We start from the raw sequence: 25551 nt of genomic DNA, 5'->3' as shown, positions 1-25551 counted from the left end.
GGTTGGGTTATCTCGGTGCTCTCTATATCAATATATATCTAACTTAATTGTGTCTGATTGAGAAGGAGGTAATTCAAGACAGGAATGGTTGTTTTCCCAGTGGCGAATCAAGAGGCCAAGAGATAGTCACGATTCGTACCAACATAGCTGTGCTTCGTGTCCATAGTGAGGGAGCTCATGAAGGATTTCCTAAAGCGGTATGCTCTCTTCCTGACGTTGCCGAGAAATGGAGCTGTAGAAATAGTGTACAGAACGGGGTTGATGGCTGAGTTTAGTGGCAGGACGAACACTGCGATCCAGGCATACACCTAAAAATAACAAAAAAACATATTTTCGTTTTTAACTGTCAACAGAAAACGAATGACAGTGGCATGACCTTTGGCTACGACTGGAACGAAAAATACAAAATTAAGAAGACTAACGATTTCGAAGCACTCATGTGAATATGTCATTATTCAAGCTTCATTGTTTTCAGTGATATATACTTAACAAATGCAGATTTGCAAGAACTGGTAAAAACATCCTTTACACTGACAACATAATTGATCCAACATCTGAACGGCAGAATTTCATTTTCTTTAAGGTATGAAAATTATGTCAGATAGTTTTTGTAAAGTTGATACCTGTGAAGGAACCATTGCGCCACCGAGAGAAGCAAATCCCAATAAGATGATGGGCACCCAACAGAAGAAATCCGTCATAACAATTAAAGTCATTCTCCTGGCCATTGCAGCATCGGACTTTGACTCTGTTGTCCGAACAGCTTTCCGTGTCCTCTTGGCTACTATAAACATCCACAGGTAGGACAGAAATATAGCCACAAAGGAAACAAAGTTGAGGACAAGGAATACCGCCACCGAATATTCCCATCCGGTGGGACGTTTTTGAGTCACATGGAGCGCGAGGCAGACTCCAGACCTGCCATAGAAATTTTCAAAGTAATCTAATCCCATCAGAGGCAACGTGGACAAGATGAACACAATCAACCACACCAGAATCATGACCACAGTGGCCTCCTTCAGTCCAAGTCTTTTGAGTCTGAGAGGAAAGATGATGCAGATGAGTCTATCCAGGGTGATGACTGTGAGGGTGAATACTGATAACTCGCTGGAGAAGGTGGAGATGAAGCCAGCAAATCGACAGAGTGCACTCGCTCGCCAGAAGTGGTCATGGATGATGTAGACGCCGCGGTAGTAGGAGTCCACGACGGCGATGATCATGAGGTATACACCCATGAAGAAGTCGCCGATGGCCAGATTGGTGATCAGGAACGAGTGTACCTATGAAATAACAATGAATGTCCAATCATACATAATTGGTGACAGTTTAAAGAGAATCAATTCTTTGATTATGATTGAAAGAAAATGCCTGAAATGTCCCGTTTTGGTTGATTATATCAGCTGCATGGCTTCAACCGGCACTACCGGTAGGGCAGACATGGTTACCTTTTTCGCGAATACCTGGTGTCATCACTATTTTCAGTGATACATTCATATACTTTTCACCGCTAGTTTGCCTTTTAGGCCCATTGCAATTTCCAGTGGATGACCCTGACTGGTTATGCTATAGCGTTGGCGATACAAATTTAAAATCCTATCATAATCGTAATATGGATTGGATACACTATTTCATTAATAACCTATCCTGACTCACCTTGCCCCCGCGTAGGTCACGTGCTCTCCATCCGATCACAAGCAGATTTCCAAACGATGCTACCATCCCAAGAATCCATATACTGACTCGTAGTATATAGTTGGACATGAGGTCCTCACAGGACGAGAATTCGTCAGGTTCTGGGTAACACTTGCTGACTCCTTTCGCCAAACAACAAAACCGATACTCATCGGTGTAACTGGTGAGAAAGTACATTTATTTATTCAATAGTTATTCGAAAAAATAATAAACAAACAAATACAAATCTGGGAGTAAATCGTCATTGCTACAATAACAAAATGTGTTTTTTGACGATCATATTTGCATCTCCAATTACATGATAATAATTCAGAAACACGATATTAAACCTTACACAGCTGGTTCTACATGCTCTTGTCAAACAGTTATGGTACGCAACTGATATTTGTAATTGATGTATAAGACTCATTATGATCGTTTTCTTTCAAATGGTTATAGGGGCGGTGTGGTACGGTGTGGTTCGCTCGTCACGTTGAAAACCCGGGTTCGATTCCCCACATGGGCACAAAGTGTGAAACCAATTTCTGGTGTCAACCGCGGCGATTTTGCTCGAATATTGTTGAAAGCGGCATACAACCAAACGCACTCACTCACTCACTCACTCACTCTGGTTTTTCCACATCAAGAAAACATCAAGGTTTTATGAGTGGAAATATCATGTATGCTTACAGTGTGTCCAGGTTTTGTATACGGAATACGTATTTGTCTATGGTGGAGATGTTGTTGCCTCTGATGTCCCTGTAGAAGATAAACATTACATGGTGTAACTGATACAACTGACGTTGTGAATAAACGTATAACCACGAGGTAAACAGTGGCCCCTACACATAAGAAACGTGCTGCAATGATACTTCGAATTCGAACTTAATTAATGTCCAATATCGTCACACTGTTTGTCTCGATTTAATTTTGATTGTTTGAGGACGAGACGAAAATGAAGTATCGCTGTAATTGGGGGTATCTACCCGTGGAGATGACAAGTTAAAATAGGCGCCCTGAAACATGCTTTTCTAAAGAGGCGATTAAATGGTTCGGGCGGTCAGCCTTGGTAATTTGTCGAATACGTGTCACCGCAAGTTTAATCTAATATCAATCGCTGGTATAACTGGTCGAGACTCCGTCATATACTACACCATCATATTCCTTGAAGAGTGTCCAAACGCAGAAACATGTATCTGATCTTTACGGAAAAATACTGGAAAGTTTGAACTTACAATACTTGTAGTTTATCCATGCCGTTGAAGGCGCCCCCCTCTATGAGGTCTATGTTGTTTCCGGAGAGATTCCTGAATACACAAATTGGCGTTGACATCATAAAGGTTCACCTCAACATACCCCCGTTACAGCTTGCTATTTACGACGTTCGGGTCAACATATGATCACCAGGACACACATAATTTCCCAAAATTTCATAATACACATTTACATGTACTTCCAATAAGATCAAACAGCAATATATGCCTTATGCATTTCCCTATATATGATTATAAAATTAAACAACATTGTTGCTTCTTGGCGGAAAACAGAGAATTATAGATTTATTCATAATTAAACACTCAAATAAAATCAACCTACAAGGCAGAGGCGAATCGTAATCCTAAGAATGCGTCCAGTGGAAGTGATGTAATTTGTTGCTGACTCAGATCTCTGGAACAACAACAGAATGGAAATATAACATGCGTGTGGTTAAGCAAAGAACGGTTCACTCCGCTCACATGGGTACATAAAGGTTAATGCATAATAATATTAAGAATTATAAATATTAATCTCTTATAGACTGTTATTGTCAACCACAAACCAAGTGCTTCACATTCTGTTCGGGAACTTTCAGATCAATCCCGAATGTACATGCTTGTCCCAAATGATTACCGTTAAGTAGAATGAAATGCTCACATTTATGAATATGTAAGGATGACCTTGCACTTACAATGTTCTCAATGCTGACAGGCCGAAGAAAGCATCCGGAAAGATTATCTGTATACGATTTCCAGAAATATACCTATAAAGAAATTGTTTGTTATTTTGGAAATAGTAATAGAAATATGCAAAGCGGGCATGTTGATGTCGAATCACAATTCGTTGAAGAGTCGGTCGGGTAGCCTAGTGGTTAAAGCGTTCGCTCGTCACGCCGAAGACCCGGGTTCGATTCCCGACATGGGTACCATGTGGGAAGCCCATTTCTGGTGTCCCCCGCCGTGATATTGTTGGAATATTGCTAAAAGCGGCGTAAAACCATACTCACCCACTCACAATTCGCTGAACATGGGTGTCAGGATCCGCTGATTCCCGATTCACCCTGATTATTGTTCTTGATCCATCAGCTCGTACGCGTGGTAACGACGTCAACGACCTGCGTGATTTCCGCACACATAACCGAAATATTGTTAAATGTGGCCTTAATCCAATCTCACTCACGACTAATAAGCAAATAGACTTGCTTTAACGTTTCACAGAAACGCAGCTTACAATCACTATGACTTAATGTTAAACAACAATAACTCAGTTGCGTTCTCATTTAACATCTGATACTTACAGTTGCCGCAAACCAGACAGTCCATAGAAGGTGGCATTGCTCAATTCCGTTAGATTGTTATCCTCCAGGTTTCTGAAGTAGAAGACAATTCAAAGAATCTGTGAATAACGATAACGACGAAACAAAAGGAAAGAAAGGAAACATACAGCCATTTCATCAGAACTGCAGAAGGTTCAATCTCTAAAGATCGACAGTAATGATAATTTTATGGTCTTAAAGATCTTTAAGTTCAAGGGCATTGTGTAAGTTTAGAAGTAAACTGAGACAAAGGAACATACATCCAAGCTTTGTTATAGGACATTATATTGTTCATGTGTGTGAATGATAATGGTAAACACTCATTTGGGTATTGTAATGGGATGGCGAGACACATGTGCACTTTGATTACCGTTGATGTATACACTATAATACACGGACATGTCTGCTAATGTGCCTCAACAATGTAATCCTCTACTATATTGAAGCCCAGTTGTCTAAGGCGCCGCAATGTCCTGTGCAAAGTTGCGTCCCTTGGGCACGCCATAAACCTATGATCGTGGGTTCGAATCCCGGTTCGCCCCGATAATGTTTCTAGGTTTGTCAGCACCATACCCGTGCTCGTGGGTTTCACCGAAGTGGTAAACGACTGAGACCTGCATCACTTCAGGCTATCCTCCCACATTAAGCTGACACGCCGTGATATATACTGTTAAAAGCGGCGTTAAACCAAACGGTTCGCCCCGATAATGTTTCTAGGTTTGTCATCACCATACCCGTGCTCGTGGATTTCACCGAAGTGGTAAACGTCTAAAACACTTCGGGCGTTCCTCCCACATCAAGATGATGAGCTGTGATAAAACTGGAATACCGTTCACAGCGACGTTAATTCCAAATTACTCAACCGCTCACAGAAACAATGTGTTATCAAGAACTTAATAACTCGCAAAATTGAAAATATACAAACACAAACCGTTAAAACAATTTCCCCAATTTTTAATTAAGACGTGCGATCAATCCTCTTAATTTTTGTATCTGGGAAGATTGGGATGTTAAATGACACCGAGAGATTTCATGGAAACATTGAAAATGCCTATCGATTTCTCTTTATCCATCTCTCCACACAATTCGAATTGTTACGCATACTCTGAAGTAACAACATCACTAACAATATGTACTTTAACTCATCCATCTTGTTAATTATTTCCTGAATACATTCATTATTGACGAAACCGGACAGGCATTTGTGGCAGCTGAGTTGAATTGAACGTACATGTATTCGTTTAGGCTTAAATTACAGGAGACATATATTAAGGAGCTCTAATGGTTCCTTCAGTTATTTCAACCAAGAAAACAATTTTCAAACTGAATTAGCCCCTTTTTACCAGAAAATGTATCACTATCATTAGAATCCCCTTTTACTTCCAAAGAATAGAAAATGTTATATTCTCGGAAGTAATTTCCTTCAGTTAATAGATACTCGCTGTTGGTTATATGTATTTTGCATCCACAAAGACCTAAATGACAGACTTACAAAAAGGTCATTTTTATGTACTGCACATGTAGACATTTAGAAATGTGATTTGCAAGCTATGGAATCTCCAAACGGTATGGTCATTGAAATGTAAAACACAAACGACAATGTACAAGAAACCCGTTAGATGGGTATCACAAGATTTAAAAACAACGTGCCAATTATTTGCGGAAAAGCCTCACCACAGTTTTTGTTCATAGTTAGAAAACTATGTAGCATAAAATTACATTGAATTATGTTGAGTGGTATTGCATTGAATTTAAATAGATTTATTGGATTGCAATTATTTGTGTTGAGTTGAACTGGATTATAATTAATTGTGTTGAATTAAATTGGAATGTATTTAATTGTGTTGAGTTGAATTGGATTGCATTTATGTGTGTTGAGTTGAACTGGATTATAATTAATTGTGTTGAATTAAATTGGAATGTATTTAATTGTGTTGAGTTGAATTGGATTGCATTTAATTGTGTTGAATTGAATTGAATTGTATTTATTCACATAAAGTTTTGTATACTGAATAATAGTGTTTGAGCTCTATGTAATGATAAAAACCAAAGTTAGGAAGAAGGTTATGTTGTTTTGAATAACATTTGTTTTTAGTTTTAATAGGTTGGGAAGTTTGTTATGGAAGCCAAGATTGGCTTTGTATTTCAACTTGTTCTTATTCTTCCACGTGACCGTCACGCTTCGTTACAGGTGAGGTGAGGTGAAATTGGGTTTAACGTCGCGTCCAAGATTATTGCACTTATATAGCGACGTGCATGCACGTGTATGTGTGTGTGTGGCTGCTTGTACTAGTCCGGACTGATGCCGATTTATAGTGCTAGCTCACTGAGATACCATGCCGCAGTTTAACATGAATACCCCACTCAGACACAGTATACTGACTCCGAGCCGACCAGTCCTTGTTTTAGCCCCTTAATGCCGAGCGCCAGACAGGGTAACAACAAGTACAATCTTTTGACGTCTTTTTGTATGACGCGGCCCGGGATCGAACCCTGGACCTTCCGCTCTCCGGGCGGACGCTCTACCACAAGACCACGGATGCGGTCCGCTTCGTTACAGGTACATGTACGTGTATATATATTGTGGTACATGATGATATTAATACAAAATGAGTACACATACAGTATCAGGAGGACGTGTAAATACGTAACATGAGTCACAAAACTGATTATGATTGCAAGAGATTCAGGGACTTCATATGACGTACATGGTCAGTCAATATTCAATTAGCCACTGTCCTTGCTGCGAATGTAGTCAGGCAGAAAAGGTAAATATGATATTTGATGGGAATAAGAGTGATAAGCAAACAACATCAGTTAGTAAGAGATATGACTATTCGAGTAGATTACCAACGCGTTAGGCGAATGGAGACAAAGACGTCTTTGCAGCATGTGACACATATTCATAAGCTCATTTTATGCCGCGTGCCATTTAACAAGGGCTAAGCAATGCACGACACGAAAAATTAATTTTCAAAACACCTTGTATTTGCTTTTTGTAATTCTTTGCAGAATTCCTGGAAACATGCATGTATGATAATAAATAAATGATAAATAATAAATGAAAGCAACAAGAATTATTTTCCATAATCATAAGACATCTCTACTTAAAGCAGTGTCGATTGTACTTTTCCGATAATGTCACAAGCATGTGTTTTTGAATCACTATCAGGTAGTGACGATAACAGGTTTTCGCAAGCAACGTGAGCGTATCCTGCCTCACCATTGCCACCCGTCAAATACACATGCAAAGGCAAGTCAATTGTTTACCTCGAAATACACGAGAACATTTGGTACAAGTCAAAATAAGGAATTTCATGGGACATCAAGCATCAAATTTGAACACAAACACACACACGTACATGTACGTCGCTATATAAGTGCAATAATCTTGGACTCGACGTTAAACCCCATTCCACCACCACCACCACCTTGATCAAACAACTTTCGTAGAGTGGGATGACGTTCTTTCAGTGGATACTTACAGTGTTGCGAGACGCCATAGGTTTCGGAAACAGCCATCAGGGAGATGGGATATAGAGTTTTTACTGAGGTCTCTGAAACATAAATTACACCCTTTGTTGATCACCGATATCCAGCTACTGTCACTTTGTTAGGTGATGACACCAGTTGATATACTGTCCCCTTGCTGATGCAGTGAAATCTTGCGTGCAACAAAACAGTAGTTGCAATATCAAACAGCCTCCCAAACCCTGGCCCATCAATATTATCTCATTTCAAGTAGAGAAACAACGCCATGTCCCCATGAGTCATTCTAAGATGTAAGAAACAATGATATAACCGTACAAGATGTAACATCACAAAGGCAAACTCGATACGATATTTGTTTTCTCAGATTGCGCTAAACGTCTCTAAACGACGAGACATTTATTCATACTTACAGATACGTAAGTCGATCTAGGGCCGCAAATGTATCACTTGTAATCTTCAATTGGTTATTTGAAAGATCGCTGAAAAAATAACACACGGTAAATAGACAACACCTGTAACTCGTAGATCCCCATCTGACAAAAACAAGCAGGCGAAAAAATGACATCAATGAAGACTTAATGTACAAAAATACACGAGATTTTGGTCAAGTTCCATTGGTCGGCAATAGTGTTCCAAAAGCGTTAAAAACATCCAATTAATGTCTCTTCGGACACAATGTATACATAATAATTATTTTTGTGAATTAGCGTCTTTTTTTCATTTCATATTGTAATCGCGCGCCTATACAGAGTTGAAATTTTGTGGAGTCAAAATGTGTACATGTGTATATATTCTGTGACGTTTGTATCTGCAACAAATGAAAACTTGCTTATACACTGTACAAATGTGTTAAGATGTTAACATAAACCTAAGCACGTTTTTCCCCCATATTTTGTAACGTGTTTTTGGTTCGAACATGTTTGGGATCGTGTATAACAGCTAAACGTGTTTATGGTCTAAATGAGGGAACGACCTTGAAATTGATTGCAGGTAATTGAAAAAAAAGGCGCTTTCCATAATTATGTTTTTAGCGTTTAATGGTGATATAGAAGTATGGGGTTAACTTTAGAAAAGTGGGATTCCGTCGTCGTCTATGTTTAAATTCTAAACACGTGTAAACGCGTTGTTGTGTTTAAGTGGTGTTCAAGCAGTGAGAATGCTCATTTCATATGTTTAGACCCAAAACGTGTTTATATAGAACACACCAAATGCGTATTCCTCTCAGCTCTTAAACATATTCCTAAACATGCGCTGTATGGGTTAAAGTCAAAACACATTTTGTATAGTGTAGTCACTATTTATCGCACAAATTAAAGCGACATACCCTTTCCTTAATAATAAGAAATCTCTGCTAAAAACCGAGTTCATTGTATGATTCAGCATCATGACATTGTGTCTACGAATCACTATCAAACAATGATGATATCCGCTGTTCGCGAAAGGGTGAGGTTGGGGGTTGGGGTGGGGGTGTAAGGGTGGGGGTGGCGTATCTTACCCCAATGATAGCACCCGTCACAAACACATGCAAAGCTAGATTGACAGCTGTTAAAGGTTTTGGATAACCAATTATTTCAAAACAACTTAAATAGTTTTACTACTTGTGGAATGTACCTGTAGTGTTATTCAGGTAAAAACAAATTCGAAACAGTATGAACCCTCTGCAAATTTAAAATTGGCTTCACTTTGTGTAGGGACGGTCGGGTAGTCTAGTGGTTAAAGCGTTCGCTTGTCACGCCGAAGACCCGGGTTCGATTCCCGACATGGGTACAATGTGTAAAGCCCATTTCTGATGTTCCCCCGCCGTGATATTGCTGGAATATTGCTAAAAGCGGCTACAAACCATACTCACTCACTAACTCAACTTGTGTAGGCATTGCATAAGAACGACAACGCACGACGAACAAACAAGTCATGACGCAAGTACCTTTGCCACGTTTTAGGACCTGACTTTTGAAAGCTTGCACAAACCTCTTCACACGCAAAGACAACAATACAACTGCGATGCTATCTTTGTACACATTAATTATCATTACACTAAAAAAAAAAATTCACTGAATTATGCCGTTAGATATGACCGTACCATGTGCCTGACTTCAGCTACAACTAAACACGTTATTTCCTGCTGCCATTAGCATGTCCATCAACAGTCAGGATGAAGCCTTTCTCAGTGTGTACTTCAATGTTGAATAAGGCAGGGAGACAGTGGACGAAATCCGTCCTCGTCATTGGTTACAAAATCACTGAAGCGAATAAAAACGATATTTCCGATCTTGACATTGAAAGACACGCGATAGTCGAATAAAAGTGATACCCGCGTTAGGAATATGCAATGAAATGTGAATGAAATACATCATAGAAAAACTAACCTTTTTTCAAAGACACCGATGTCGTACATCGTATTTTCTAGAAGTGTCTGAAAAGGATCCCCCAGCAGGAAGTTCCGTGATGTAAGGTCACTCACACGCCTAGACATGCTACATGTTAAGGTCATATCTAGTAACATAACATCTGCATGAATGATATTACCATACCTCTATGTCAGAAATCTGATTGGTTCACGTGATCTTGATAAAATACTACGTATCCCGCCTTGGAGGGAAAGAATAAATCGGAAGAATAAATCCCTTATACACCGTCACGAGCAAGTCAAGCTGCAAGTGGATTTCTAATAGTCAGAATAAATGCCTTATACCCCTCTACGAAGCAAAAAGCCACACGCTTTTTCAATGGAAGTCACGTGACATAGCATTAGTGAGCCGCAGCTAAATCGAACAGCTGTTTTCTATCCTTTTTGAATTTGTTTTAATTCTTTTACAATGTCATATTTAAACATGTCGGTAAGATCAATTCATGGTAGCAGGACCTCTTGGGGTACATGGGGCTTTATGCCTCCCTCGTAGGTTTTATGAAAGCTAACGCGGCACCCATAAAGCCCAATGTTCCCCTCGTGATCCTGCTATGACTTATAATACACCTGGAATACTGTTAGTCACTGGTAACTTTCTATTCAATATACAATAGTCATTTTGCCTTGTGCTTGTGACCATCTGGAGAAAACCACGATGCTCTTGTGCCTATGTTCATCAGGTATTGATGGTACCTTAGACATTTGCTGAAGTGCGATCAATTATTTCGGTAGACTGTAAAGTGCGTTTATAACGAACACGCTTATAACGAACTGACGGATATTACGACATTTACTTTTGGTCCCCGCCATTTGCTGTATAGATGTTGTATGTATGCTTGTAACGAACTACGGTTATGACGAACTTAAATTAGTGGTCCATTTGAGTTCGTTATAACCGTAGTTTAATCAACATGAAAATAAAGAAGGGGTTTTGCTTCACATTTCTTCAGGCGTATATGGCACATAGAACGGCAAAGTGTCAATCTGTTAATTTCTGACATTAGGCAAGCATGATGATTTCACACGTGGGACAGACAAAAAACGTGAAAAAGTATTACAGTATGTCACTGTTTTACCTACAACTTGGAGAGAGCTGTATCCCTGATGTTTGGAAGCACCTCTAAGCTGCGGTTACTGCAGTCCATCGATTCGTTTACACATTCACACCTGTTGTCTTTGTATGGACACGTGAATGCTAAAAAGATACAACATTAGATGTACAATGATTCATAAAACAGATTGATGTGCTCCGATTTCATTACAATAAAAGACTATTTTGTTTTGGTGAACATGAATTAGCATGGTTGATGCTAATGCTGTAAGCAGATAAGTATTTAAATAAAAACTTTGTAATAATCGTCTTATAAAAATGTACATATGCATGTCCTTCGTTGAATATACTCAAACACACCAGCTTACTTCAGTCGCCAGCACAAGAGGCGTTGATAAAGGAAAACAGAGTTCCTTTATCATTTGGTTGGTTGTTGTTTAACGCCGCACTCAGCAATATTCCAGCTATATGACGGTTGTCCATACGATGGTAATTCTCGAGTCTGGATCAGACAATCCAGTGACTGACATCATGAGCATCGATCCACGCAAATGGGATACGATGACCTTCATCAATCAAGTCAGCGAGCCTGACCACCCGATCCCGTTAGTCGCCTCTTACGACAAGCATAGTCACCTTATATTCAGTTCCTTTATTAGCAATCATAAAAAGGACATCCTGTATGAGCAGCCATAATACGGACATCCTTAATGAACAATCATAATACCGGCATCCTTTATGAGGTGCAATCATAATACGGATATCCTTTTATGAGCAATCATAATACGGGCATCATATATGAGCAATAATAATACAGGCATCCTTTATGAGCAATCATAATACGGGCATCCTTTATGGGGAGCAATCATAATACGGACATCCTATATGAGCAATCATAATACGGACATCCTACATGAGCAATAATAATACGGAAACTCTTTATGAGCAATAATAATACGGACATCCTTTATGGGGAGCAATCATAATATGGAAATTCTTTATGAGCAATAATAATACGGACATCCTTTTTGGGGAACAATCATAATACGGAAATTCTTTATGAGCAATCATTATACGGACATCCTTTATGGGGAGCAATCATTATGGTAATACGGATATCCTTTATGAGCAATAGAAATATGGATATCCTTTATGAGCAATCATAATACGGACATCCTTTATGGGGAGCAATCATAATGAGGACATCCTATATGAGCAATCATAATACGGACATCCTACATGAGCAATAATAATACGGGCATCCTTTATGAGCAATCATAATACGGAAACTCTTTATGAGCAATCATAATACGGACATCCTTTATGGGGAGCAATCGTAATACGGATATCCTTTATGAACAATAGTAATACGGACATCCTTTATGAGCAATAATAATACGGACATCCTATATGAGCAATCGTAATACGGATATCCTTTATGAGCAATAGTAATACGGATATCCTTTATGAGCAATCATAATACGGCCATCCTATATGAGCAATAATAATACGGGCATCCTTAATGAGCAATCATAATACGGGCATCCTTAATGAGCAATCATAATACGGACATTATATATGAGCAATAACAATACGGGCATCCTCTATGAGCAATAATAATACGGACATCCTTTCTCGGGAGCAATCATAATACGGACATCCTCTTTATGAGCAATAATAATACGGACATCCTTTTCGGGAACAATCATAATACGGAAATTCTTTATGAGCAATCATTATACGGACATCCTTTATGGGGAGCAATGGTAATACGGATATCCTTTATGAGCAATAGTAATACGGATATCCTTTATGAGCAATCATAATACGGACATCCTTTATTGGGAGCAATCATAATACGGACATCCTATATGAGCAATCATAATACGGACATCCTACATGAGCAATAATAATACGGGCATCCTTTATGAGCAATCATAATACGGAAATTCTTTATGAGCAATAGTAATACGGATAACCTTTATGAGCAATAATAATACGGGCATCCTTTATGAGCAATCATAATACGGAAACTCTTTATGAGCAATCATAATACGGACATCCTTTATGGGGAGCAATCGTAATACGGATATCCTTTATGAACAATAGTAATACGGACATCCTTTATGAGCAATAATAATACGGACATCCTATATGAGCAATCGTAATACGGATATCCTTTATGAGCAATAGTAATACGGATATCCTTTATGAGCAATCATAATACGGCCATCCTATATGAGCAATAATAATACGGGCATCCTCAATGAGCAATCATAATACGGGCATCCTTAATGAGCAATCATAATACGGACATTATATATGAGCAATAACAATACGGGCATCCTTTATGAGCAATCATAATACGGACATCCTATATGAGCAATCATAATACGGACATCCTTTATGGGGAGCAATCATAATACGGAAACTCTTTATGTGAAATCATAATACGGACATCCTTTATGGGGAGCAATCATAATACGGAAAACTCTTTATGAGCAATGATAATACGGACATCCTTTATGGGGAGCAATCATAATACGGAAACTCTTTATGAGCAATCATAATACGGACATCCTTTATGGGGAGCGATCATAATACGGACATCCTTTATTGGGAGCAATCATAATACGAAAACTCTTCATGCGCAATCATAATACGCACATCCGTTAAGAAAATAAAGTTAATCTTGCAGGCCCAAATCGCCCCGAAATCGCAAGCTGCCTACCGACTATGACTGAGGACTTTTATATAAATAATATCTTCTCCGATGATGCGGCCCTCACATGCTAACATCATTCCAGAATTAACATTTTAGTGATACAATACTACATCTTATGATACAAACGACATGTATTACATGATGTACGTATCACAGGTCAACCACAACAATCACACTTACATTTCTTTCAATGAATAATACAAGTCTTTATTTCCTTACATAATAAAGGTATGTTTGTTAATGTTTTGTCTCACCACAACCCTGTTCATCCCAGTAGGTCATGTGACAGTCTAAATTGCCATCACACTTTTGTGAAAGGGATATGCAGTAGCTGTTCCTACACTTGAATTGCCCTAGTTTACATTTCTTGGTTGCTGCAAAACAATTGGAAGAATGATAGGTTTATTCATCCGTATGCTGATCAAAATGTTTATTAAACGCACATATGTATATGAACACACATCAAGAAAGCGGTCAAATGTAACAAATGCGACTATGCTTGTCGTAAGAGGCGACTAACGGGATCGGGTGGTCAGGCTCGCTGACTTGGTTGATCCATGCGATCGTGTTCCAATTGCGTGGATCGATGCTCATGATGTCAATCACTGGATTGTCTGATCCAGACTGGATTATTTACAGACCGCCGTCATATAGCTGTATATTGCTGAGTGCGGCGTTAAACAACAAACAATTAATTATATTTTGGATAACACTTTCTAAGTAAAGTACAGACACTAGTATTTTGGAGGGTTGGGTCCTATCCGGGATTCGAACCAACACTGTCAGTGTGAGGCACCTAATCGCCAGCACACAAACTCAGCGATCTAATCCACTCAACTTAACTTATTAAGTTAACCCACTCAACCCATTCAAGTAAGAAAGTGTTATCCCTAATATAACTGTCACATTTATTACACTTATGTCTAGCTGTTCAATGAGTGGAACTACTACGTTTTCAGAGACGTTTGGTTTGCGTTAACACAAAAGCTATTCGTCACAATAGAATTCAACATGTAATCATTCATAACGAGTGAGTGAGTTTAACTCGGCCGCAATATTTCAATTATTTCTTTCAAAATTTTAACCTCAAAATATGAAACTTCAACGTCAGAGAAAAATCAGTCTCGATTATCCGCCACAACAGACTCCATAGTCGTGAAAATGAAATGTATGGGTCGTTGAAGATGAGTGATGTAAAGGGTAAGCATGTCCTGCACTACCGGGAGCCCGCCACTCAATTGTCATAAAACAGTAGGGGCGGTCGGGTAGCCCAGTGGTTAAGGCGTTCGCTCGTCACGCCGAAGACCCGGGTTCGAATCCCGACATGGGTACAATGCGTGAAGCCCATTTCTGGTGTCCCCCGCCGTGATAATGCTGGAATATTGCTAAAAGCGGCGTAAAACCAATCTCACTCACTCACTCACTCATAAAACAGTAACTGTTTGTCAGTCACTTACAAAGCAATGCTCCTGCCATACGACGGAGGTCAGTAAAAGCCTATCTACGAAAGATTAGTTGTTCAACATTTGTATATGTATGGATACATTTATGGACAATGCAATGAACAGAAAAGTGTATATTTACTCTACATTCGATTGTGGCCGGGTATGCTGAATGAAGACTTAACAATAATAAACACTCACTGCAATTGAGTAGATGCGATTTATCTGTGCACCCATATTGGAGGGCTTCTTTGGAGTTGTCACACACATAGTCTCTACTTATACACTGTTTGTTGTTACATCTGAACTCTTCAGGCAGACATTCTCTATATTCTGAAATCAGAAGAACTTATATTTCTATAAACATCCGGGAATCTGTTTAAGACTTTACTTCATCTATTGCAGTTAATGCGTACATGTAGTTCAGAGAGCTCGGTTTAACGCTGATTTGAACAGTAACAAGTTTTTAAGTAACATCGGCATTTGACCTTATTGTAAGGGAGAACCCAAAGCGTCCAACTTTAGTGAAACTTATGGTATTGGCAAACCAAGGATCATCATCAGATGAATCTTGGCTTCGAACCCACGATCGGCGAATGCTGACACAGCAGCGAGAAGAGGCACCTTCGACTCCTTAATGATTGCAACACTCAAGCAATCCGGGCTGTAAGTCTTGAACGTGGCGGGTCCACTTTGGTGGGATTACTTTCATTTTCATGTGACAGAAATAAGAATAGCAATTCACCTTTAGGATGTTAACTCGTTTCTTGGCCTACATATTTTAACAAAATGGTTTGTTTTAGTGGGAATAAACACGTACGGCAGTTGGTCTCGTCTGACTGATCTGGACAGTCTCTCCGGTGATCACACCACTTGTTCGCCTCTATACACATACCACCTCTGCACTTCCGGTAGCCATCTTTACAAGCAAACGCCTCTACAAGACATATACACGCATTGTTATGCACATTGATAGACTGTTGTCTGCCTTTCCAAATGAGTCTTTATGTTAACATTATTAATATTATGTCTTTTTCAATAGTTTCAGCATACCTCAAGATCGAGTTTCAGGTTTCTCCCATGATTTGCAACTATAGACATCATACTACTCAACTTAGCCTGAAGAAGTTTTTATTATATTAGCTGAGGCAGAATGTGACTGATTGCTAGAAGTCATACGACCCGACGGAACTATTTCAAGCTTCAGTTAAATGTTAAAATGTCAAAAGAACATAAAAAAGAAATATTTCTCATGCTAGTTCACGTATTTAGTATCCATGGCAAATGGTGGTAAGTATACTATTTGATTCGAGATAGTTATACATGTTCAATGTCTGAAGCAAATGTGATGTTTATCATGTTGGGATTTCGTAGAAGCAAAATTCAAATGTCTTCTCTTTTTCCCTGAAGGTGTAAAATGTATTCGTGCTTTATATCATCGAAAATGAACCCCTTTCATCTAGATTGCGATTCTTAACATGTAAAATTACACAAATTGCAACTGATAATTTGATTCCTGAGCAATTGTTGTAGTACTTAAACAGAATGTGCTGAAATGTCAATAGTTTGAAATAGAATGCTGAAGATGTGACTGCACATGTTCTTTTGACAACATGTATATTGTGTCCAAAGACAGTTGATGTCATATAGTTATATTATAATAATTATAGATCAATTGCATTTATACAATAGCAGTATATTAACTGCAGTGTTTGTCTGAAACTATTTGAAGGCATACCGCATCCTACTTCATCTGAGCGATCCCAGCAGTCATAGGCTCCATCACAGCGCTTGATGTTGGGAACGCATTTCTCGTTCTTGCACCGGAAGTAACCATCAGGGCATGGTTTGAAATCTGATAAAAGATTGTGAAGAGACTAAAACATGTTGTAAACCCTGTAAAATATAGATTATGAATGATACAACTGATTGTCGAAATAAATCGCACCTAAAGACGATGGTACTAAATTACTAGTTATATTTATCTTTCTTGTTTGAATTCTAAATTCCCACGGAATCATTCTTCAAAACATAACACAACCCCATCCTGTTAGTCGCCTCTTACGACAACCTATGTTGTGTCTTGTCGAATGAATGATGTGCATATGGCAGATTTTCCAAAACAAATCTGGAAATAAATAAATTGTTCACGCTGCACCAGAAAACAATAACTTCTTTGATAGGCATTTAGAAGTTGGAGTACTAAGTAAGGATAAGAATTTATGGATGAACAAGTTCTTTATTACAATTAAGAGCGACGTTTGGGTGTAGGTTCTCTCACTTAATTGAAATAAAGAAGTTGTTCATCCATAAATTCTTATCCTTACTCAGAAAACAATAGATTACTTAAGCTATCAAAGCAATTTTCGAAACTATCATAATACAAACAAAGATAACATTTGCAATAACATTTAACGACATGAAGGGCATTTATAATTGACACACATAAGAGAGAGAGAGAATTTATTATTTCAGAGTATATGCTTACCTGATGAAGGAGTAAGCATATATTCAGAAACGTTTTGTTCCTCACAATAAAGAAGTTGACATCCATAAGTTCTCTCACTTACATTCAAGCATTATTTAAGAAATGACACAAACATCTTTGTGTGTCGCTGAGTGATCACATCTGTTAACTATTAAACTCACGTTTCAGCCTTTTAATGACAGTACGTTTGTCATTCTGTATCAATTGTACTTTGTGAAATACATAGTAGACATATATTGCACTCAGCAATATGAGCATCGATCCAAGCGATTGGAGTACGATGACATGCATAAACCAAGTCAGCGAGTCTGATCACTCGTTCCAGTAAGTCGCCTCTTACGACAACCATAGTCGCCTTCTATGGCAAGCATGGGTCGCTGAAGACCTATTCTACCCCAGGGTATCATGATACATCAACAGTGTGACCATATACAAACTACAAGAGTTAATGAGTGAGTGTATTTCAGTAATACCAGCTTGGTCTTGAGGGAAAGCCCGAAAGGATGCTAGTCTCAGACGTCTACCACTTTGGTGAAACCCACGAGCACGGGTATGGTTCTCAGAAACATAACTAGAAACATAATTAGGGCGAATCAAGAATTCGAACAAACTACCAATATTTGTTGGTGATATAAACCAGAGATACTTGTGACGTTACAAGATATATGGTCACTACCAGTACCATTTGTACTATTGTACTGTAAAGGATAGTACTATGACACAGGTTGTGACCATCTATGTTGTCGCTGCTTATTTAGTCAATGTGATAGAAACAACAATGTTTGTAAACGTACCACATCCCCTCTCGTCCTCCCCGTTACGACAGTCGGCGATGTGGTCGCATATGCCCTTGGCTGGTATACACTGACCGTCTGGGCATTCGAAATGCGCGTCGGAACGTGGAAAATCTGCACACATATCGCTGATGTTCCGAGCTTGAAAGATAAAACAAATACAGTTCTCAGTGGGAGAATTCAAAGTTTGCACGCATATACCTGTATAAATAAGAACTTTACATAAACAGTATTCACTAATTTAGCTTTAAGACATGGTCATGTATGGATAACAGCTTCTTACATAAAAATGGCCCACGACAGAGAATATCCAGTCTTCCTACGAAGCAGATTTCATTTAGTGTAAAATCTTTGTCAAAGATGTTCTTAAACTTTGTTTTTACAAGTTGCTATAATCTCATTTTTTTATTAAGAAATTATTATCCTCATGATCTAACATAACTGTTCGGACGGACCGAAATATTTTCCTACAACTGATATCTTATACCTCAACTACATCTCGAATAAACATATTATTTCAACTCATACCTTCTCGTAGATATATGTGCGAAAACTAACTTCGGATCTGCCTCGGATATTGTAAAATCACCAAATGGTTTATAACTCGTAGACGTAACATTGATGTTGAAACGAACTTCGCATCTACCTAGGACATTGTAATATCATGAAAAGGTAATATACACGTGGTGAAGCGAATTTCGAATCTAGTGAATTGATCGGATATTGTCAGTTCGGTTCAGTTTATTTCTCAGAAAACCCTCAAACGGTGGTAAAAGAGAAAAATTATAACATAAATTTATAATATAATAATAGCAAGATGACAGAAGAAATTGTGTAAATACATATAAGAATCACAGGTTACAGTGAAATATGACAGAAATAAAGTGATAATTATAAGAATTTCATACACGTTTTCATCAGCTTCAATAATTCTAAAGATGGCATTGATGAATTTGGATAAAAAAAAATTCTATCGTATACATTTTTTTTCTCCAATTTATTCATATTAGACCATTCGGAGAGAACTTTTGGTAACTACATAGACCGTCATTGGAGAAAAGCTTCACATCTAAATAGGTAATGAAACTCGTCACCTACCGCCGGAGAACTACACAAATTATACAAACGTTCCACTCTGGGGATGTTCAAATGTGGAGTTTGAACTTACAGCAATAGATTTCATCAGAACCCCTAGCTGTGTCCCTACAGTCATTCACTCCGTCACACAGGAACTTGTTGTTGATGCATCTATTGTTAGTGTCTACACTTCTGCGGCACAAGAAGCCAGTTCCTCGTACACAATCTATACTGCCTACAAAAAGAAGAACATTGCGGTAGAAAATCAAATAACATCCCACTTACTCTCAAATTCAATTTATCTTCTGAGTCAGTGCTCTTCCTTTGATTTAGCTATCACCTGTACCCTATGAGACAAATGTTTTATTTGGGATAACACTTCCTTAGTAAAGTACATATTCTAGTACGTTTTGGGGTTGGGTCCCAACCGGGATTTGAACCCACGTGCACACTGCCAGTGTGAGGCACCTAATCACCAGCACACAAAGTCAGCGATCTGACCCACTCAGCCACCACGGCTTACGCAAAACTGAAAGTCCGACAATTGGTTGTGTAGATCACGTGCTTTGTGTACCCCTCTGACAAGTGTAAATTGGCACGGCTCCCGTGGCCGAAAGCTATGAACACACAATGCCATTTAGAGGGGTACACAAAACACGTGATCTAGATTACAGGTTGTGAGATTTTCATTTTTGCGGAAGCATAAATGTGGGTTAGATCGCTGCCTTCGCGTGCTGCCGTTTAGGTGACTCACTCTTGCAGTGTGGGTTCGAATCAAGGATGGAACTCAACCTAAAAACCTCCTAGAATCTGTACTTTACTAAGAAAGTGTCATCCCAAATATAACAATTGTTACATTTGACCACTTTCTAAATGACATTGCGTGTTCATATCAGAACTCTATGGTTTTTAAGTTGTTACCAGCATCTGTCAGTTGTTATCTCATTGATGCCTCTCACGTGTCTCGTGTCTGTTTCAACATATTCACAGGAACATTGCATTTGGAAACCTCAAAGAGAAGCAGAGAGCGAGTGAGGTTTAACGACATATGGCACAGGCAGTGCAGCCATCACCGCGTTGCTTTCTTGGGCCGAGGTCCCTGGTCTGACGCTACATACACATATGCATGTTGGCGTAATCGTGGAACCCATAATAAGACGCATCGTCATGATATGGATGGAACAATACATAAACCTATTCACTCATCCGTCCGTTTAACATCAGTTTTCAGGACGTACCGCAGTTAACCTCGTCTTCACATGTGTAGCAGTCACAATCGCCGTCGCAGACGTTGGCCAAGCCTATGCATCGATTGTTGTTGCAGCGATACTGTGACCGGGAGCATTGTTCACCTGGAAAAGGGAGGTATCGTTGTTTATCATCCAAAGCTATCCTCCATAGGATATATCGCTTGGGTGAGATCGCATGATTTCTATCAATCGTCTCTGTTTTTGGCAGCGATTTCCAATGAATCTGGAACGGTTTTGTCGCTTTTATTCTCCAAGTAGATATCGCTGAGATGAAATAATTATTGCGTTATAATGCTGTGCAGACCACAGACAAGTGCGACGTAACCATGATGCAACAATTAAATTCCATTACATGTCTCTGCCACTGAGGCTGGACAGCTGCAGTTTTTACACTAAAAACACTCTATTGCTGTGTCCAAATGGAAAAGATGGAAGAATGATTTTGGATGATAAATGATATCTCCCCCCCCCGTGTCTTTAAAAATTGGTGAGGTATTTGCGATAATTGTGATATTATATATGAAAATCGAAGGGTTGAGTGAAAGGAGATAGATAATCTCACCCTTGTGTCAAATATATCAACACTCGTTGATAAAGGTTTATAATTCCTCGACAAGCATCGTAGGTTAAAACTTTTATCAACGAGTTTTAATATAATTGATATCAAAAGACACAAGGGTGAGATCATCTATCTCCTTTCACTCACCCTTCGATATATAACAATATCACAATTATCGCAGATACCTCACCATCTTTCTTTTCAAGAAACCCGGTGCCATTTACAGAGGCATTTCTTTCAACAGAGAGTTGAATATTAATGATAATTAAGCCATTGAACGATATCATACAGAATACAAACAACTAGTCAACATGAGAGTGGAAGAATTTTGGTAGAGACAAAATACGTGCACTTACAGTCGACTTCATCTTTCTGTGACCCGTAACAGTCCACCCATCCATCACACTTTTGTTTACTTGACACATAGAGACCAATATCACAGCGAAGGTGATGACCTAGAAACACATCCGTCATATGAACGGCAAAAAACAGGAGCATGACATATTCAACTGAAAACATGAGACAACATATTAGTTAACGTCTATGAGGTCTGTAGGGAACACGGGTGGTCCAGAAGTGAAAAAGCGATGCTTATAGTTTGGTAGCAAACCTACGATCAAGGGTTCGAATTTGTGAGTTGCAACCATTATGATTGTTGATTTGTCAGCCTGGTCGTATGTTTATGAATGCGGAAAACGTCTTAGACCTTCACTTCGTGTTCTCCACCCACATTGAGCTGACACTCCAGTAACTGAAGTACGGGTCAATTTAAAGCTGCCTAAAATCTAACGCACTCACTCAATCAATCAATAAATTCGAATAGGAGTTGTGACTCACGACAGCTCAAAACATCTTCATCGGAACCATCCAGACAATCCTTCTGCTTGTCGCACAGATAGGCAGCAGGCACACACTCCGAGTTGTTGCATCTGAACTCAGTCGCGTAGCACTCTCGCCGGTCTGGAAGAAAATATACATCATAAGTGACCATTTGAATAGTTCACAGATTCAAGATTCAGGATTCATCAGGCCCAGAGTACAATACATATATACCTTACCTATTTTTTGGTCTTACACTATTGATGTACAATTATTCAATGATATGTAACGTGATGATACTATATTTATTACATTTTATTCACATACATTTTCGTCTGATACAAATCAAGACCTTTTATTATTGAATGAGTTGTGGAGGACATTATTTCAATTAATTTCTGACAAGATGGGTGTTTTTGGAAATATTGTGAAATAACGGTATTTTTGTTTTGCTTATGACATGAACAAACTCGTACAAGATGGTACTCGTCCTCAACACCTAATTAATCTTAATGGTACAGTACTAGTATAACAGCAACTGATCAACATTAGTTTTGGCATAACGTTTAGTATACCGCAATATTTTTGTATCTTAAAACTACAAGAAAGAGTGCGAAACTTACATAAAATACAGATCAAATCTTTAGCTAAAACACTTGATGTGATATACATCTCTGGCGCTAGTTATGACATGTATCAATTACAGGTGAGGTGAAATGGGGTTTAACATCGCGTTTAAGATTATTACACTAATAAAGCGACGTGCATGTACGTGTGCGTGGCTGCTTGTACTTGTCAGGACTGAAGCCGATTTACAGTGCGAGCTCACTGAGATAACATGCCGCAGTTTTAACATGAAAACACCACTCAGACACAGTGTACTGACTCCGAGCCGTCCAGTCCTTGTTTTAGTTCCTTAATGCCGTGCGCCAGACAGCATAACAACAAGTAACATCTTTTAACATCTTTTGGTATGACGCGCCCGGGGATCGAACCCCGGACCTTCCGCACTCCGGGCGGACGCTCTACCTCTAGACCAGTATGAATTACAATCTGACAAGATATCGGAGCTGGTAGTTTGTTTAACCATTTCTGTATCTCAATATCTACACATGTCTGTTTAAACATAGTTATGAAACCCTGAATGGTTTATAGTCCAGCAGTGGATAAGGAAACAATACTCACTGCAGTTGATTTCGTCCGAGTTGTCCAGGCAGTCATCGATGAAGTTGCACATTTTATCTTTTGGAATGCAGAAATGGTTGTTACACTTGAAATGAGTACTCGGACACTCATACGTCTCTGGAATGAGAATATGAAGCATTCACATCTTATCAAGTTTCTGTTTCACCTGCTTATGCTCAATAGTTTCGAAAATATTGTTACAGATTCAAGCTTAGAACAAACAACATGAATCAGCTTTGTATAACAATGGACACAAATGGCAATGACATTTTTTAGGTTTTACTCAGCAATAAGTACATACGGGGATCAACTTAATAAAGTATGAATATAATATAATAAGAGTTATCCCCTCTTTATCATCTTCTGGACAATCAGTTGAAAAAACCAGTGAATACGATTTAACAAAAGAATGTGGAAACCTTTCATCAAATCAGTTTTCGACTTCGAATTCAGAAGCTGTTCGTTAACCCGTGAAGATTCCGGGGTAGAATAGGTCTTCAGCAACCCATACTTGCCATAAAAGGTGACTATGCTTGCCGTAAAAGTCGACTAACGGGATCGAGTGGTCAGGCTCGCTGACTTGGTTGATACATGTCCTCGATCCAAATTGCGTGGATCGATGCTCATGATGTCAATCACTGGATTGTCTGGTCCAGACTCGATTATTTACAGACCGCCATCAAATAACTAGAATATTGCTGAGTGCGACGTTAAACAACACATAAACAAACAAAGCAGTTCGAAATATAGAATTTGAGCTGATACCCACCACACCCCTCTTCGTCAGTTCCGCCCTCACAGTCGTTGTTGAGATCACAACGATGTATCATGTCGACACAGTGGGAGTTGTTACACTGGAACTCGTTGGCTAAACAACCTGAAGAAGTATAGAACCTAGTTTTGGTAACAGACACACATCGGGAAGAGCAGCATAGGGCTTTTGTCGTTTGTTTGCTACTATGTTGTGAACACCGCTCTAACGGATTGCATGTTATGCATGCACACTGCCGAGGTAATTTGCCGTTTAACAGTTTGAGGTGAGGTGAAATGGGGTTTAACATCGCGTTCAGGTTTGTTTTACCTACATGTATATAGCGACGTGCATGCTCGTGTGTGTTTCTGCTTGCACAAGTCCAGACTTATACCAAGTCACAGTTTAACATGGAAGCCAAACTCGGACCAAGTCAAAGTTTAACATGGAAGCCCAACTCGAACCAAGTCACAGTTTAACATGGAAGCCCAACTCGGACCAAGTCACAGTTTAACATGGAAGCCCAACTCGGACCAAGCCACAGTTTAACATGGAAGCCCAACTCGGACCAAGCCACAGTTAAACATGGAAGCCAAACTCGGACCAAGTCACAGTTTAACATGGAAGCCAAACTCGGACCAAGTCACAGTTTAACATGGAAGCCCAACTCGGACCAAGCCACAGTTTAACATGGAAGCCCAACTCGGACCAAGCCACAGTTTAACATGGAAGCCAAACTCGGACCAAATCACAGTTTAACATGGAAGCCCAGCTCGGACCAAGTCACAGTTTAACATGGAAGCCCAACTCGGACCAAGTCACAGTTTAACATGGAAGCCCAACTCGGACCAAGTCACAGTTTAACATGGAAGCCCAACTCGGACCAAGTCACAGTTTAACATGGAAGCCCAACTCGGACCAAGTCACAGTTTAACATGGAAGCCCAACTCGGACCAAGCCACAGTTTAACATGGAAGCCCAACTCGGACCAAGCCACAGTTTAACATGGAAGCCCAACTCGGACCAAGCCACAGTTTAACATGGAAGCCAAACTCGGACCAAGTCACAGTTTAACATGGAAGCCCAACTCGGACCAAGTCACAGTTTAACATGGAAGCCCAACTCGGACCAAGTCACAGTTTAACATGGAAGCCCAACTCGGACCAAGCCACAGTTTAACATGGAAGCCCAACTCGGACCAAGTCACAGTTTAACATGGAAGCACAACTCGGACCAAGCCACAGTTTAACATGGAAGCCCAACTCGGA

At 39.3% G+C, this 25551-nt stretch overlaps 1 protein-coding gene across 1 annotated transcript in view; it reads right to left on the bottom strand.

The window, feature by feature from the left end:
* The window catches only part of LOC124131696 (G-protein coupled receptor GRL101-like), a 93273-nt gene that overhangs the window by 3792 nt on the left and 63930 nt on the right, over positions 1-25551 (bottom strand). Inside the window, exons 3-24 of the mRNA XM_046495145.2 lie at positions 24302-24409; positions 23533-23649; positions 22366-22488; positions 21885-21983; positions 20958-21071; positions 19811-19954; positions 18643-18783; positions 17099-17215; positions 16181-16297; positions 15562-15693; positions 14173-14292; positions 11223-11337; positions 8146-8214; positions 7729-7800; positions 4226-4297; positions 3620-3691; positions 3268-3339; positions 2907-2978; positions 2362-2430; positions 1654-1852; positions 624-1280; positions 140-308 (exon numbers count right to left, since the gene is read on the bottom strand). Coding sequence (XP_046351101.2) covers positions 140-308; positions 624-1280; positions 1654-1852; positions 2362-2430; positions 2907-2978; positions 3268-3339; positions 3620-3691; positions 4226-4297; positions 7729-7800; positions 8146-8214; positions 11223-11337; positions 14173-14292; positions 15562-15693; positions 16181-16297; positions 17099-17215; positions 18643-18783; positions 19811-19954; positions 20958-21071; positions 21885-21983; positions 22366-22488; positions 23533-23649; positions 24302-24409 — 2970 coding nt within the window. The remainder of the gene's footprint in view (positions 1-139; positions 309-623; positions 1281-1653; positions 1853-2361; positions 2431-2906; positions 2979-3267; positions 3340-3619; positions 3692-4225; positions 4298-7728; positions 7801-8145; positions 8215-11222; positions 11338-14172; positions 14293-15561; positions 15694-16180; positions 16298-17098; positions 17216-18642; positions 18784-19810; positions 19955-20957; positions 21072-21884; positions 21984-22365; positions 22489-23532; positions 23650-24301; positions 24410-25551) is intronic.

Source organism: Haliotis rufescens, unplaced genomic scaffold (assembly GCF_023055435.1).
Source record: "Haliotis rufescens isolate VD_foot unplaced genomic scaffold, xgHalRufe1.0.p SCAF_1, whole genome shotgun sequence".
Classification (NCBI taxonomy): Eukaryota; Metazoa; Mollusca; class Gastropoda; order Lepetellida; family Haliotidae; genus Haliotis; species Haliotis rufescens.
This window is presented reverse-complemented; position numbering and strand designations above follow the sequence as displayed.